Below are 15,181 nucleotides of genomic sequence, written 5' to 3' on the forward strand. Positions count from 1 at the left end.
ACAAAAGGCTAAGCTGTGTTTTCCTATATCGCACTTGTTTTTTCATTAATATTAATATTTTCTAGTAATATTATTTGCTATTCAGCGTTGCTGATGACAATTATCCCGGATCCAGGAGGGGTGGTTCAAAGAGGTCACATTAAGCATCTCCAATCCAAATTAAATCTAGAATCGGCTTCCTATTTCGCAACAAAGCCTACTTCACTAATGCTGTCAAACATACCCTCGTAAAACTGACTATCCTACCGATCCTCGACTTCGGCGATGTCCTTTACAAAATAGTCACCAATACTCAGCAAACTGGATGCAGTCTATCACAGTGCCATCCGCTTTGTCACCAGAGCCCCATTTACTACCCACCACTGCGACCTGTATGCTCTTGGTGACATGCCCTCGCTTCATATTCTTCGCCAAACCCACTGGCTCCAGGTCATCTATAAGTCTATGCTAGGTAAAGCCCCGCCTTATCTCAGCTCACTGGTCACCATAGCAGCACCCAAACGCTCCAGCAGGTATATTTCACTGGTCACCCCCAAAGCCAATTCCTCATTTGGCCTCCTTCCAGTTCTCTGCTGCCAATGACTGCAATGAATTGCAAAAATCACTGAAGCTGGAGACGCAGATTTCCCTCACTAACTTTAAGCACCAGCTGTCAGAGCAGCTCACAGATAATTGCACCTGTACATAGCCCATCTGTAAATGTCCCATCCAACTACCTCATCCCCATACTGTTATTTTATTATTTATTTGCTCCTTTGCACCCCAGTATTTCTACTTGCACATCTATCACTCATGTTTAGTTGCTAAATTGTAATTATTTTTGCCACTGGACAGTTTATTGCCTACCTCCCTTACCTCATTTGCCCACACTTTATATAGACTTGAACCCGATTGTATTATTGACTGGATGCTTGTTTATTCCATGTGTAACTCTGTTGTCGCTTTGCTTTCTTGGCCAGGTCGCAGTTGTAAATGAGAACTTGTTCTCAACTAGCCTACCTTGTAAAATAAAGGTGTAATAAAAAACATGCAGCTCTCGCTTTGATCTCAAACCAACCCTATCTGCTCATGACCGCTCATGCTGTAAACACAGTCCAGTTCAAAGTAAATGGCACAGATCCATATATGGCAATGGACCATTTGCATATAGAGCTACTGCAGCTCTGATATGTTTATGCCGTCCCGGGCTGTGTAGCGTACGGGCTGAGTAGTGAGTGTCAATGCAATAGAATTCTACTCCAATGCATTCTGCCTACATTAACATTTCTTGCATAGTTTTTGTTTTTGGTATGTTACATTGAAAATGGCTAATATTGCATTGATTTGATCATAATTGCCACAGTAAAGGAACGTTGATGGTGTTAATAAGAAACTCTAGAACAGTGTTCACCAACCTTTTCTGAGTCAAAGTATAAGCTGAGATCTACTGCTGATTTTTTTTATTTTTTTTTATATATTTTTTTTTATACCTACTTAAAACAACCTATGCAACATTAACCAGTTGAAAATAGTACTGTAGTGATCAGGTTTGTGCAGTAAACTATAGGGCCAATACGTTATCACCACATAGTAGCTTTGCTTGAGTTGCCCTGCCAATGCATTTTTGTTCGGGCCATTAAAAAAAATATATTTTATTTATTTATTTATTTAAAAGTTTGAGGTAGGCTATACGATCACACTGGTAATAGATCCATTGTTGTATTACTTGTGAGACATGGCTGCGTGAGCACACATTTAAATAATTTGCTTTTTAGTTTACTGTTCTTATGGGGCCGGCATCTGATGTTCAGTCTCAGCAGAGGGAGGAGCAGCATACAGAGACTGCCTCTTAACATCCCTTCGGTCTCCCTTTCCTCCACTGACCAAAAAGGGACACGGTCTTCCAGCTGATTGCAAAACTCAAATTCCACCGCATTATTGCACAAATACATGTTACTCCTATGAACAGAGAAAGGGAAATATTAATCTTTTAAAATGACCCAAGCCGCTAATAAAAACGCAGCTCTCTATAGCTACTTCCCTACTCATTCATTACTGCTGCAGTTCATGTTGTAGCACTGAGTGGAAATTGGATGAACTCTCATTTCATGGCTTCTAAGTGTTGACAGCGCTGAGTTAAACTTGAACCCACTCATAAACTCTTTGCTGTATTCGTTGGGGGTCTCTGGTCATGGTTTTGAAAACTCGTATCAACTTTGCTGTAGCTTCCTTTTATGCCGACTACGTTACTGCAAACATGGTCATCTGAGCCATCCGATTGGCCAGTGGTAGACGTATAGTGCACTTTGCTCTCTGGGCCCACCGGGAAGGCAGAGATTGTGCCTGAAGACACATGAAATGGTTAAAAATGGCAACAGTTCGCCTACCCGGTGCACAGGGCAGCTGAATTGCGTGTGCCTACCGCCAACAGTGGTAAAAATAGGAACACATTGCTTTATCGTTAGGTTTTTATTTGGCGATCGACTAGGAATCCCTTTACGATCAACTGGTCGATCATGATTGACCAGATGGTCACCACTGAACTTTCTAGAGCAGTGAAGCTCAATCTTGTGCATCTCTCTGTGGGTTGATATCCCTGTGTGGCAGTCCCAGGGAGCTGTGTGGCATGCGCACAGTTTAGAGGGACCATTGGTAAACACTGCTCGAGTCAGCCAGTTGCTGTCAACACCTAGCTTACAGCTAGCTACATTAAAGTAAACCATAATTTTGGAAATACATAATGCCATCTAACCAGTTACCTTAGCAAGCCAGATAATTTTATGTTAGTCTGCTAGCCAATCACCACTGTCGACATGGCTAAGTAGTAAGCCAGAGAACAACTAGTCTAGCACAGGGAGGAACCCACACAAAAAAAAGCCAGGAGATATAAAGTAAAGGGAGTGGAGACTTAACAATTTACGGCTGAGTTGGCTACCAAAGAGCCAAGGAGAGGGAGAGTCTGCATGCTAATCCAATAGGGATTTATAGTGTGGTAAATCCACATTGACACGGTTTATCTCATCACTGCTGACACTTGATGTACCAGTAGGAAATCGAGCATCGGCGGTCAACTGGATATAGCCGCAGGACGGTCTGGGGGGCTGGAACATACATTTTTTTTAAACGTTATTTTACCAGGTAAATTGACTGAACACATTCTCATTTACAGCAACGACCTGGGGAATAGTTACAGTGGGGAGGAGCCAATTGTGAACTGGAGATTGTTAGGTGACTGTGATGGTTTGAGGGCCAGATTGGTAATTTAGCCATGACACTGGGGTTAACACCCCTATGATAAGTGCCATGGGATCGTAAATTACCTCAGGCAGGACACCTGTTTAACGTCCCATCTGAAAGACTGCACCATACACAGGGTAGTGTCCCCAATCACTGCCCTGGGGCATTTTTTAGACCAAAGAGTGCCTCCTACTGGCCCTCCATCACCACCTCCAGCAGTATCTGGTCTCCCATCCAGGGACTGACCAGGACCAACCCTGCTTAGCTTCAGAAGCAAGCCAGCTGTGGTATGCAGGGTGGTATAATGCTGGCTGATAATTACAAATAATTTGTAGTCTGCAAATGATCCACGATAAGCCAAAAACCGATATGTTTGACTAAAACAATCATTTCAAACCTTGCTTACATTTTTCTACAATCACGTCTTTTTATTGTGCTCAGGAATACTTGGAACAGATTTCTAAAATGTAAAAATCACAACTTATTTATTGGTGTTTTTACAGTCTTATGTCCAACAATGAACCATAGACATTTTTTTATTTTTTGCACACAGAACTTGCCCCAAATAAGGCCACCAGTTGGGGAACCCTGAAATAGAGCTTGCAGGCTTCACAAACAACGCTCAGCACAACACCTGGTTTCATTATGAATCCTGCCTTCCACTGGTTATACTAAGCCATTGAAGTCCTCCGGGGTGAAATGAGCACTGCGTACAGTAGATGTGCGCACGGTTCCCATACTCCACCAAACACACAGGAGTAGAGGCGTTTCAGTTTTTGGCATGAATTTATATGGTTTCTTATTAGTGGATGCACATAGTATCTCACCATGATTTGGAATGTGATTACATGCTAGCTTGGCTAGTAGCTAACGTTAGCCAACTGGAACTAGCTAGGTAGCATAGATTCTCAAGATGATGTTCTGAAGAGGTTTTAAATAACGCTAAAACATAAGTGTTTGTAATAATGGTTAACCAGATCGTGACTACTAAGTCTTTGATCACTCTTACTTTGAGTAAAAACTGACGCTTACTACTCTTTTAATAGGGTGAGGACTTGAGTCTTGATAAAAAGTTGGAAGGAGATAAGAGAGGGATGAACGACTACAGCTGTGAAATGCGGAGAGGAGGAAGAGGTGGCGGAGGTTACCGTATGCCCAGTTCCAAAGACATGGGGCCTGGAGACATGGGACCTTACAGTGACAAGGTAAGTGAGTCATACTCCTGTCAAGCGGTTCAAGGTGTCCTTGATGCTGTGCTAAGCAGTGTTTGCATGGTCTGTCGATTGGCCTAGGTGGAGCAGGCTAGTTATGTTGACCCTATCATTAGCTAGCCAGCTAACATCAACTAGCTTTTTTGTCAACTAACTTTATAGATATTTTCATTTTATCAGCTCTCACTGTTCCTTTTTATCATTTTCATTTTTAACTGTACTCTTCTGTATTCCGTTCCAGATGGGTGGTCATGGTTTATTTGGTGGCAGCGGTGGGATGCCTCCGTCTCGGGGAATGCGCCAGCCTGGGATGCATCCCATGAACCCCTCCCAAGGGTTACGCGGACAAGTCCCTCATCAATTCTTGTCTGCGCAGGTACGTTGCCTGTGTTGTACCTCATGAATATTATTGTTTATTTAGAAAGTTGTTCCATGTTGGGTATGAGCAGGTGCTCCAAAAGTCAATAACAATATATTTTCTAGCTTGTCTTTAGATTACCATTTTGGAATATTGGCCATGTTGTCTAACAAAACTCTACATTCTATATCCAGAGAGCATTTTTCTTTCTCCAGTGTCCACAATGCTAATACCATTTTTTTTCACATCACAGGTGCCGGGTCCCATGCTAAAGCAGATACACTCTCCTGGCAGCAGTGTTGGAGGAGTAGGTGTCGGAGGAGGGGTGTTCCCACCTCAGCTCTCGCCACAGCAACTTGCCGTGCTTAGTAACATTTACCCTCATGTGCAGCAATTCCACCTGGTAAACATCGTCTCCGCCTCGATGTTGTGGTTCAGGCCGTCTGAACCGTTTATCACAATTTTCAAAATTGCTCAGTTAATCAAATAATCTTGTGTTGATTGGATATCAAGTAATTGAAACTGTAAAACTGCTACTACACTAGCTCTCTCAGTGGAATAGAATAGTAAAACTACTTTGTGCCTGCCAACCCCCCCCCCCCCCAGGCTTGTCAGCTCCTTCTGCAGCAGCAGCAGCAGCAGCAGCTCCTGCAGAACCAGAGGAAGTTGCCCCAGCCTATACGCCAGCAGACTGATCCACAGCAGGTACTGAACGTCCCATAGTAGTGTAGTGCCTTATCACTATACCTATAGCAGTTCGGACTAATTTAAATATTAGATGCAATAGTTGTGCTAGACTTTCAGTATGTAGTAGCTTTCTAGCCAGCTTGTCTTTTAGTCTCTTGATGCAGTGTTTGTGTACATATTTTTCAGTCTTTTCTCTTACCCTATGTCTCCATAGCTGGCTAGGATCATGGCTATTCTGCAACAACAGAGACAGCAACAACAACAGGGAGTGGTAGGCGGAGGCAGTGGGAGCTCCAAACTGTCCCCATCTCTTGGAGGGGCACCAAAACAGCCGATGGCAGACTCTATGCCTCACCCTGGTATGGGTGGGCCCTTGTCAGATCTTCATGCCAAAACACAGGCGATGTACTCTGGTAAGTTGCTTAGGTTTGGTCTTCGTTATTATCTCTAACACATTTCAGTCCAATCTGTCAGTTTAGAGCAGTCTACTCAGTATGACGTCAAAGGCAAACCATTACTAAATCATATCCAACTAATTTGTGTAAACAGTAGCTCGTATATCACTGTTGCCGTGACGAAAGTCTTTCATTTAAATCACCTAGCAGCTATTCCGTGATGTTCGATTTCAGGGGGATTACACTGGCCCAAGTTTTATCAACACAGCCATCTTTGCTCATGACTGCAGTGAATGAACCATCTGACTATGTTTTTTCTGTTATATCAGGTCTTGCTCCCGGAGGCAATCTGTCTGGGCTGGAGCTGGGCTCCATGGTGGGGGGGGTGAAGGATGGAGGAGGGCAGCAGTCCCGCTTCAAATGGATGATGGAGGGTCACTCTCCGGCCCCCTCTCCCCCAGATACAGCCCATCACAAGAATGGTGAGTCATTAAAATCCAATGTCTTGCTAATTACATGAATAATCATACCTATATAAAGCCATAAAAGGAAAAGCCATGTCAAACTGACAAATTATTTGTATTTCTGTTTTTGTCTTGTGTGCTATTGCAGGTCCTTTACCCATGCCCATGAAAGTTCGAGAGGGCTCCCCATATTCACAGTATGAGTTGCTCGGAGTTGATGGGTTGGGAATGACCCCTCAGGGCCCTTCTGACAACTGGCACCGTATCCCTGGAAGCAAGATGGGCACCATGACTGGGACATCCAGCTGGCCCCCAGGTAAATTGCTTTCAGTACCCCAATTCCTAATTCCCAATTCCTAATGCACATATGAAACATTGCAGTTGCAAAAAATGTCAATATTGCCAGGCTCAGTAGTCTTCCCTGTGTTTTCTGCGGTGACAGAGTTCCAGCCTGGAGTGCCCTGGAAAGGCATCCAGAGTGCCGACCCGGAGTCGGACCCATACATGACCCCTGGCAGTGTGCTGGGCTCCCATGGACCCTCCAGCCTCAGTGACTCTGACCACCAGTTACTGCGAGACAATACAGGTACTCACTGTTTAATCACTGCTTCTGTATAAGTATTGAATGAGATTAAACCTATTGGCACACCTTGGGCTGTTGCAGTGACCGTATTACTGGCGGTCAAGAGGGCAGTCAAACTGCCTGGTTGGAAAAGCATCCTCCATTTGCTATTTAAGTGCATAGATAATATATATATGTATGTATGTATGTATGTATGTATGTATGTATGTATGTATGTATGTATGTATGTGTGTGTGTGTGTGTGTGTGTGTGTGTGTAAATATATATACATATATAAATAATATTCGCTGCCCCTGTTTTGGTACAGGTGCAATGGTCCGTTCTAAATCAAAACAAATTTCACCAACATATGTTATTTAGAATATGTAAAGACAATATTAAATCAAGAATAGTCTGATGGGGGGACAATTAGGGTTGCAAAGCTTCTGTACATTTCCGGACATTTTCCATGGGAAGTTGAGCCCTGGAATTTTGCTTACATTCGTCAAAAAAGTTAGCTTATAACAGTGAACCTTTTTTTTTTTTGTAGGATACATATAAGGCAATTGTAGGTCTTGTGGCATATTTTGGTTAAACTATCCCCAATTCAATGGAATTGCAACCCTCTGCATGCACAGTACATTCTTCCATCACATGTAGAGCTGATTCTCAAGATCTTGCACACTAATGAGATGCTGTTGAGCCCACACTACTACACTGTCCGAGCCAAGGACTACATGCTTTCTGGTAAGTTTTCATTACTGTATTGGGTGGGGAGGATATATTTTATGACATGAATGATTTTTTATTAACTAGTAAGTAGTAGCCTACAGCAAAGTGTTTAAAAGTGTTTATTTCTAACTTGTTAGCAATTTCTGCTAGTTAGTTTTTTGTTTCCATGTGGGTTTTAGTTTGCTTGAGCCTGTTAACTGGGGAGTGTTAATTCACCTGTTTCCATATATGTTTCATTTTAAACCATTTATCTTACAAAGGAGTTGTTTAATCTAACTGCTTAACTATTTATCTGTACATGGAATTGTATTTGTTTTTATTTACTCTTTTTCTGATCTTTACAGGAAAATGCCACGGGCACTATCTGATGTGTGGAGACATTTCACTGCAGCTAATGTAGAAGGAAAAGCTGTGTACATTTGCAAGTACTGTGCCAAATCAAATGTGAAGAATACAACAGATGAAGAATCATTTGGCCAAGTGCATAAAGTTCCCTCACTGCTCACAACAAGCAACCTCTGACAAAAGTACCTTTACTTCTATTCGAGGTGAAAATGACAAATCAGACATCTTAACGATAGCAACAGCTCATGGTCCTCCTGGAATCAGAAGGTTTTTTGACTCCATGGAGGAATGTAGTCAGAGAAATGCTGATGAATGTCTTGCTCGAGCTGTGTATGCAACTGGTTCACCTCTGATGCTCACAGGCAATGTGTATTGGAAGAGATTTCTGAATGTACTTTGCCCAGCATACACCTCTCCAGGGCAGTACCAAAAAATAGGTACTGCCCTGCCCATTTCACTGTTTCTCCAAGCAGAGGAAACTGCAGTTCTGAAATGCATCAAAAAGCGTGAAGACTTCTGCCAGAAGCCCATACACGCCGCAGCGTACATGTTGGAGCCCAAGTATGCTGGCAAGAGCATCCGGTCTGGTGCAGACATCAACAAGGCCTATGGTGTCATCACTACCGTGTCTCGCAACCTTGGCCTGGATGAGAGAAAGGTTTTTGGCAGTCTGACGAAGTACACTTCCAAGCAAGGGTTTGGGATGGAGATTCAATATGGCAGTTGTGCCAACATATTTCATCAGCCACCTGGTGGAAGGGACTTTGTGGATCTGAGGCTTTTTCCCCTGTTGCCTCCACCATCCTCCAAATCCTACTAATATTAGCCTCCTCAGAGCGCAACTGGTCCTTGTTTGGGAACATACACACCAAAGCACGCAACAGGCTGACCAATACAATGGTTGAAAGATTGGTGGCCATCTGGGCAAATTTGAGGCTTTTTGAACCTGACAATGAGCCATCCTCAAGGTTGGAAAGTGACAGTGAAGATGAGGCCTCAGTCTGTTCAAGAGGTGGCCATTGAGGAGGTCTGGGAAGAAGACATGGAAGCCTGAGAGGAAGACAACCAAAGCTTTAGTTTCTAGACTAATTTTACAGATGAATGCTGAAAATGTTTTTGGCAGATTCAATGGATCATTGGGGATCATTCAATATTCCCTTTTGTTCAGTGAAAACATACCATGTGAAGAGTCAATTCATTGAATTCAACTTCAATTTGTAATTCTATTGAAAGGATTTAATAATTTACAATTGTCTACTAATGGTAAGGTTTGTTTCTGTCTCCATAGTATATGGTAAATATATCAATACAAAAAACATATGTCATGTCTTTGGCATCATTAAAGTGAAGACTGTTATTTTATCAAATCAATTCTCTGTAATTATTATTACGTGATTAAACTAATCATGTAAATGTAATTAACTAGGAAGTTGGGGCACCAAGGATAATCTTCAGATTACAAAGTTATAATTTTCCTAATATAACTCTTCAGGTATTTTATCTGATCAGTCTTCTAATTAATTAAATATTCCTTACCTCACGTTAGTCTCATTCCAAACGTAGTAAGTTGTTGGTTATCTGCATGAACCCAGCCTTTACTATGAATCATCCATACACCAATTGTCTTAATTATTTACTAACTAAATAATCACAGAAATGCATAAACAAACATTAGAAATGGTTACAAGGAGATGGTAGGGGAGGGTCCCTAGCCGATATGACGGCTTGGTGGACAAAGGGTAGTAAGTGTGGACTGAAGTGCGGTAAAGACAAAGTCACTACACAGTTGATAATTATATTAATTGAAATGCTAATCCTTTGCCCATGAACACACACTCATTTGGGAATAATTGCAATCAATATATATTTACTCCCAGTGTGTCGTTGTGATCTCTGTTGGAATCGTCAGTCCTTCTGTTGGAAAGTTCATCCGAGCGTCTCTCTCTGCTTCCCTGAAGTCTTTCGTGGATACCATCCAGAAATGTTCTTATAGATTAGATGTTTCGGCTGTTGCTCTTATTCTGTCAGGATCGATAGTCTCAGAGTTGAACCATTTCCTGCCGCGTAGCCAATGCTCCACGTGGTATGGTTAGAAATTCAACAACCATTACAACCTTAGCTTAAACTGAGTTTTTTTGTGGTCTCTACTCAAACCTTTGCCCCCTCAGCTGACTGAGGTAGGCATGGTCTGAAGAGGATTTCTTCAGGTGGGGGTTTTATTCGTAACAGTAGAAAAGGGCTGTCCCATGAGCCAGATCATGTCTGCTCATGGGGGCGGGCCAATGACTTAGTTCAACTTTTTAAAGGGAATACAATTCTCTCACATTAAGGGTTTAACATAGCATTCCATTTCACAAATGGTTTAATCTTTACTCATTCATTTTATACAATAATTATTTTATACAATAATAACTCTGTTTATAATGTATAAACAGAGTTATGGTAATGTGGCTGTATTGTCTTTCATGAGGTCACAAACATGAAACAAAACAGACCGGTCGTAGCTGGCTTCTCCACCGACTGTTTACGCATTCTCCAAAACATGGATATTTTTCTGTGATGTAGAAGAAATTTAATTTGTTCTACTGTGAAACACTCTCTATATACTGCATGGACAGGAGAGTCCCCTCTAGGAATTTACGACCTGAGATAACAGAACATGTATGTAGGAGAGCAAAAGAGGGATGCCACGATCTATACCCAGAAAGGGCCACGTCATGACACACGTTTAAATGGTATTAATTTGTATATATTCCCCAAAATGTGCAACCCTAGTGACAATGTTAGCCTATCACTTGTAAATGTTCACTTGTGAAAATGTTTTAATAAGGTTTGTATCACAACTAAAGTGGCCAAATAACTTCTTCAAATGAAGCACATTAATCTGCTTTAAAAGGGGTGTAGAGCCTAACTGGCATACATGAGCAGCGAGGGAGTTCACATCCCCACAACTGGGGATGCAACAGCACAGGTAGCGTCATTCTCTGATATGAACAACTTTAAGGTCTAGTCCAATAGTTGAGACTGAGCTGCTAACCAAAGCTCTGTAAATTGATTGAAAATAGCTATGTTTCCCTTGTGTTCTGGGGAACACTACAATCCTGGCAGAGTTTGTGAGTGAGGAGGAAGTGGCTCTTGACACATCCTATCTCTCTTTTGCAGGGCCAAACCCCTCCCTCAACACCTTGCTGCCTTCACCAGGTGCCTGGCCCTACAGTGCCTCAGACAACCCCCTTGGCAATGCACAGAGCACAGGTAGTGCTCATTCTCTAATATATGAACAGCTTTAAGGTCTAGTCTAATATTTGAGAGAATGAGCTGCTAACCAAAGCTCTGTAAATTGATAATATATTGATATTAGCTGTTTCCCTTGGTCATTTATTTTGGTCTGTTGAAAGTTGTGCTTGTTTCCTCAGCAAAGTACTCTGACTACAAACCCAGCTGGCCCCCAGAGCCCATTGGACACAATAAGCCGTGGAAGACCAGTCGCATCAGTTCCCAGCTGCCACGCCCCCCTCCTGGACTGACCAGTCAGAAACTGGCCTCGACATCCCTATGGGGCAGCGGAGCCCCACGTTTGACCAGGGGCTGGGGAGAGGGCGGGGGCAGTCAAGATTCAAGATTTGGGACAGGTAATATTATATATCTGGATCAACCCTGTAGTGATTTTAACTGTTTCCTGGCTAACTTGATACAAAACCATTTATAGCTGTTGGGTTTTCAGAACTCATTGTAGTAAGATATTTATTAGATGCTGGCTTTACAACAGAAAAAGATTGAAAGACTACCCTTTGTTTCTGACTGCCCTCTTTCTCTCCTCCGTAGGCTCAGCGTGGAATGATGGTGTGGCCTCCAGAGGCAGCTGCTGGCTACTGCTCAGCAATCTCACCCCTCAGGTACAGATGGAGAGAATTGATAAATATGTTAGCACTAGCACCTATGAGCAGGGAGGGAATGAGCAGAAGGATGGGGGGAGCCTATGGATTATGTTGTGGGTGATTTGGAATTTTATTTTTTCTGACCCATCATCGAAGTGGAATTTATCACAGCTATTAAATAAAATGGCCATTGAGAGAGGGGGGTGTGAATTTCTTGTTCATCAGCATTCTCCTTCAGTGTATCCTATGCAAATGAGCCGGTGTCATGCGTGACCCAAGTGTAATTGGATTGTGAAGTTGGCTGATCCATTTAATCAATTAAGGATTGCATGACTGAAGTTGGCATGAAAGGGCTGCTAAGGGAAAAACAGAATGGGGAAATGTTTAATTCCACTGCCCACCCTTTTACAGTCTCACACTTCCCCACCACAGACTGGTATCCCACTAAGTTTTTTTGTTCTCCTACAGATTGACGGTTCCACGCTACGGACTATCTGTATGCAGCACGGCCCCCTGCTGACCTTTCACCTCGGCCTGACCCAGGGCAGCGCCCTGATTCGTTACAGCACACGTCAGGAAGCAGCCAAGGCCCAGGGTGCACTGCACATGTAGGCTACTACCCCTCTACATACTAACAAACGCTGTGCTGCTGCCTAGTGTAATGCTAAATGCCTGTAATTAAATATTTACAAATTTGCCCTAATGTTAGCTCCATGCAGCATGTTTTTAATTTTTAATTTTACCTTTAATGCTGAATTGGAGCCTGATGGCCATTCAGTTAGTACAATTTCTACTACTTCACCTGTTTTACTAAAGGACACTGACATATTTTGTTTTCTCCAGGTGTGTTCTGGGGAACACCACAATCCTGGCAGAGTTTGTGAGTGAGGAGGAAGTGGCTCGCTATTTTGCACATTCCCAGGTTGGAGGTGCGGAGGGGGCCAGCCCAGGGGCAGGGGCGGCCCAGGGCTCGTCAGGAACGCACACAGTGGTGGGCAACAGCGGAGGGGGCTCCCCGGGGAATGAACGAGCAGGAAACAATTTGGGTGGAAACAGCGGTGGAGGAGGGGTTCTGGGTAGTGTGGGGCCTTCCAGCTCTGGCTGGCAAAGTTTGGATGGTACGGGCAGCTCTCCGGAGGCCACCTCAGCCCAAGGTCCTGGGCTTGGTATTTTTGCTCAGTGGAGCGCCAACGGGGCTGGGAAGGGGGTAGGGGGTGGGGTGGGACGGGTAGAGGCAGGGAGGTCTGGGCTCTGGGGTGGTGTGACCCCAGGTTACTCCAGCAGCAGCTTGTGGGGTGCACCCCAAATGGAGGACAGGCACCAAATGAGCAGCCCGGCTGCCCTGTTGCCTGGTGACCTGCTGGGAGGAGGCACTGACTCCATCTGACACACCTTCACATAACTATATATTTAGACACACGACATACACTGGGAAACACAAATACATATATATATAAATGACTAATTATAACCACGTAAACACACACATGCATATATAAATGACTAAATATAACCACGTAAACACACACATATAAATGACTAAATATATCCACGTAAACACACAAGCAGAAATGTGAGACATGCTTACACACATTCTCATGGCCAGACTTAAGCTATTCTATAAACAAATGCAGGGACTGTTAGACGTGTAAGGCCTTTTTCCACAGATGAAGATTTCAACTGCTAGACTTGAACCTGAAAAATGTGTCTGTCGGTCTGAGAGACTGGCTGGATTGCATTGTGCTTAGTAGGTGATTTGATGACAGACTTACATGGACATGCACACACCAAATACAAACTAGCCTTTGGACAGATGGGCACTGTAACAGAATTACTCGCATCATATAGGAAAACTATGTGATGCAGGACAACCTGCAGTTTCCATTCATGCCCCTTATGGAGACTGAATCAAAACATGTGCAAACACACCGCTCTGATTGATGACAACTATCTTATTGTGTATGTTAGTTTCTGTTTTGTATGGTTGTTTTTATTTTGAACAGTGGAATACTGAAATGTAATTGTTCCTTTCAAATGCTGACCTCCTACTGTTGTTTTTCTCTCAATCACGTTTGTTACTGTTACTATGATAATTGTTGAAACTCTGGCAGTATGAGGGAACATTGCATTTCTCAGAGAGTGGGATACTGTGTGTGTGTGTGTCTGTGTGTGTGAGAGTGAGAAGGAGACCAAGTGATAAACCCCTGTGTGTGAATGTGAGGATAATGTAGTGTGCATGTTACTGCCTGTCATAAGTGTGCGAGGCTGCTTACAGAAGGTCTATAAATCTGTTTTGAGTGCATTCGGTATACTGCTGACTGTGTTCAAGAACATTGGCACTAATGCTTTGTTTTTTTTTCTCTCATTTTAAGAGTATTTTTTTTTTGCAGACTGTCTTTTTTTTTATTGTCCGAACTGCAATAATACAAATTTTAATGATACAAAGAGCTGAAGGCATATGTATTGAGAAAAAGGACATGCCAAATCTTATCAAACTGTGGAGTGGTGGGGGGTTGTTTACAAGACACAGAAAAGAGTTACCGTGCGTTTATATGTTTTGTTGTGTATCGTTTTAAATTAAGACAGGCTTTAACACTCCTGTTCAGTGTTTCGTTTTGAGATTTTACAAATAAATTTATTTAAACAGAGAACAAGATTACTAATAAAGATGAAAGTATTGGCTTCAACTTGTCTTGTGGTCATTGAGAATTGTCCATCAATACAGAATGGCCTCTTATCCTCAGGTGTCCCAACACCGTTCACACACGGGTTCCTGTGTCCACTCAACGTCGCACACACTCAAATAAGCCGGTGTCCATCTGCTATGCCATCTTAACCAATCCTATTTACTGTACAAGCCACACAGAAGCATGCACTTCTCCAGTGAGCTATCATTTGCGGTGCAATTAGTATGACAGTATGGAGTATTTAAATCCTGTATGTGAAAAACCAGAGATGGGCAATGTTGATGGGGGTGGGGGCCTGGCTGGCTTGCGTGGCTTGCGGGTCCACACGTGCAGTCAGAGCCAGCCCTAGGCAATTGGGGAATTGTGTTGGGCCACACCACCTTACGAACATAACATATTGCTATGGGGCGGGGAGAAGATGTAACAATTTTATAACACAGTTCCTGCAATTTTACTAATTTTGCCTTAGGGTGGAGAGAAATGTTTGTATTTTTGAGTATGAGAGTGATTAACAAAATCAATGGGGAACCCCCTGTCAGTAATTTGACCATGATTACTACAAGTTTAGATAGCTGGCTAGACTAATTTACCAATCTAAAAAATGTTAACTGATTAATTGGGCTAATTGAGTGACTGACGTAACAAG

The 15,181-nt window shown here is 42.8% G+C and overlaps 1 protein-coding gene across 1 annotated transcript in view; it reads left to right on the forward strand.

The window, feature by feature from the left end:
* Nucleotides 1-14,535, forward strand: part of LOC110538359 (trinucleotide repeat-containing gene 6B protein) — a 28,809-nt gene extending 14,274 nt beyond the window's left edge. Inside the window, exons 9-21 of the mRNA XM_021625123.2 lie at nt 4,263-4,421; nt 4,669-4,803; nt 5,039-5,188; nt 5,392-5,490; nt 5,687-5,885; nt 6,197-6,349; nt 6,480-6,647; nt 6,774-6,917; nt 11,133-11,225; nt 11,387-11,602; nt 11,796-11,866; nt 12,317-12,456; nt 12,692-14,535. Of these exons, the coding sequence (XP_021480798.2) occupies nt 4,263-4,421; nt 4,669-4,803; nt 5,039-5,188; nt 5,392-5,490; nt 5,687-5,885; nt 6,197-6,349; nt 6,480-6,647; nt 6,774-6,917; nt 11,133-11,225; nt 11,387-11,602; nt 11,796-11,866; nt 12,317-12,456; nt 12,692-13,235 (2,271 nt within the window). The 3' untranslated portion in view covers nt 13,236-14,535. The remainder of the gene's footprint in view (nt 1-4,262; nt 4,422-4,668; nt 4,804-5,038; nt 5,189-5,391; nt 5,491-5,686; nt 5,886-6,196; nt 6,350-6,479; nt 6,648-6,773; nt 6,918-11,132; nt 11,226-11,386; nt 11,603-11,795; nt 11,867-12,316; nt 12,457-12,691) is intronic.
* Nucleotides 14,536-15,181: the final 646 nt, after the last annotated feature.

This window comes from Oncorhynchus mykiss, chromosome 12 (assembly GCF_013265735.2).
Source record: "Oncorhynchus mykiss isolate Arlee chromosome 12, USDA_OmykA_1.1, whole genome shotgun sequence".
In the NCBI taxonomy this organism is placed as follows: domain Eukaryota; kingdom Metazoa; phylum Chordata; class Actinopteri; order Salmoniformes; family Salmonidae; genus Oncorhynchus; species Oncorhynchus mykiss.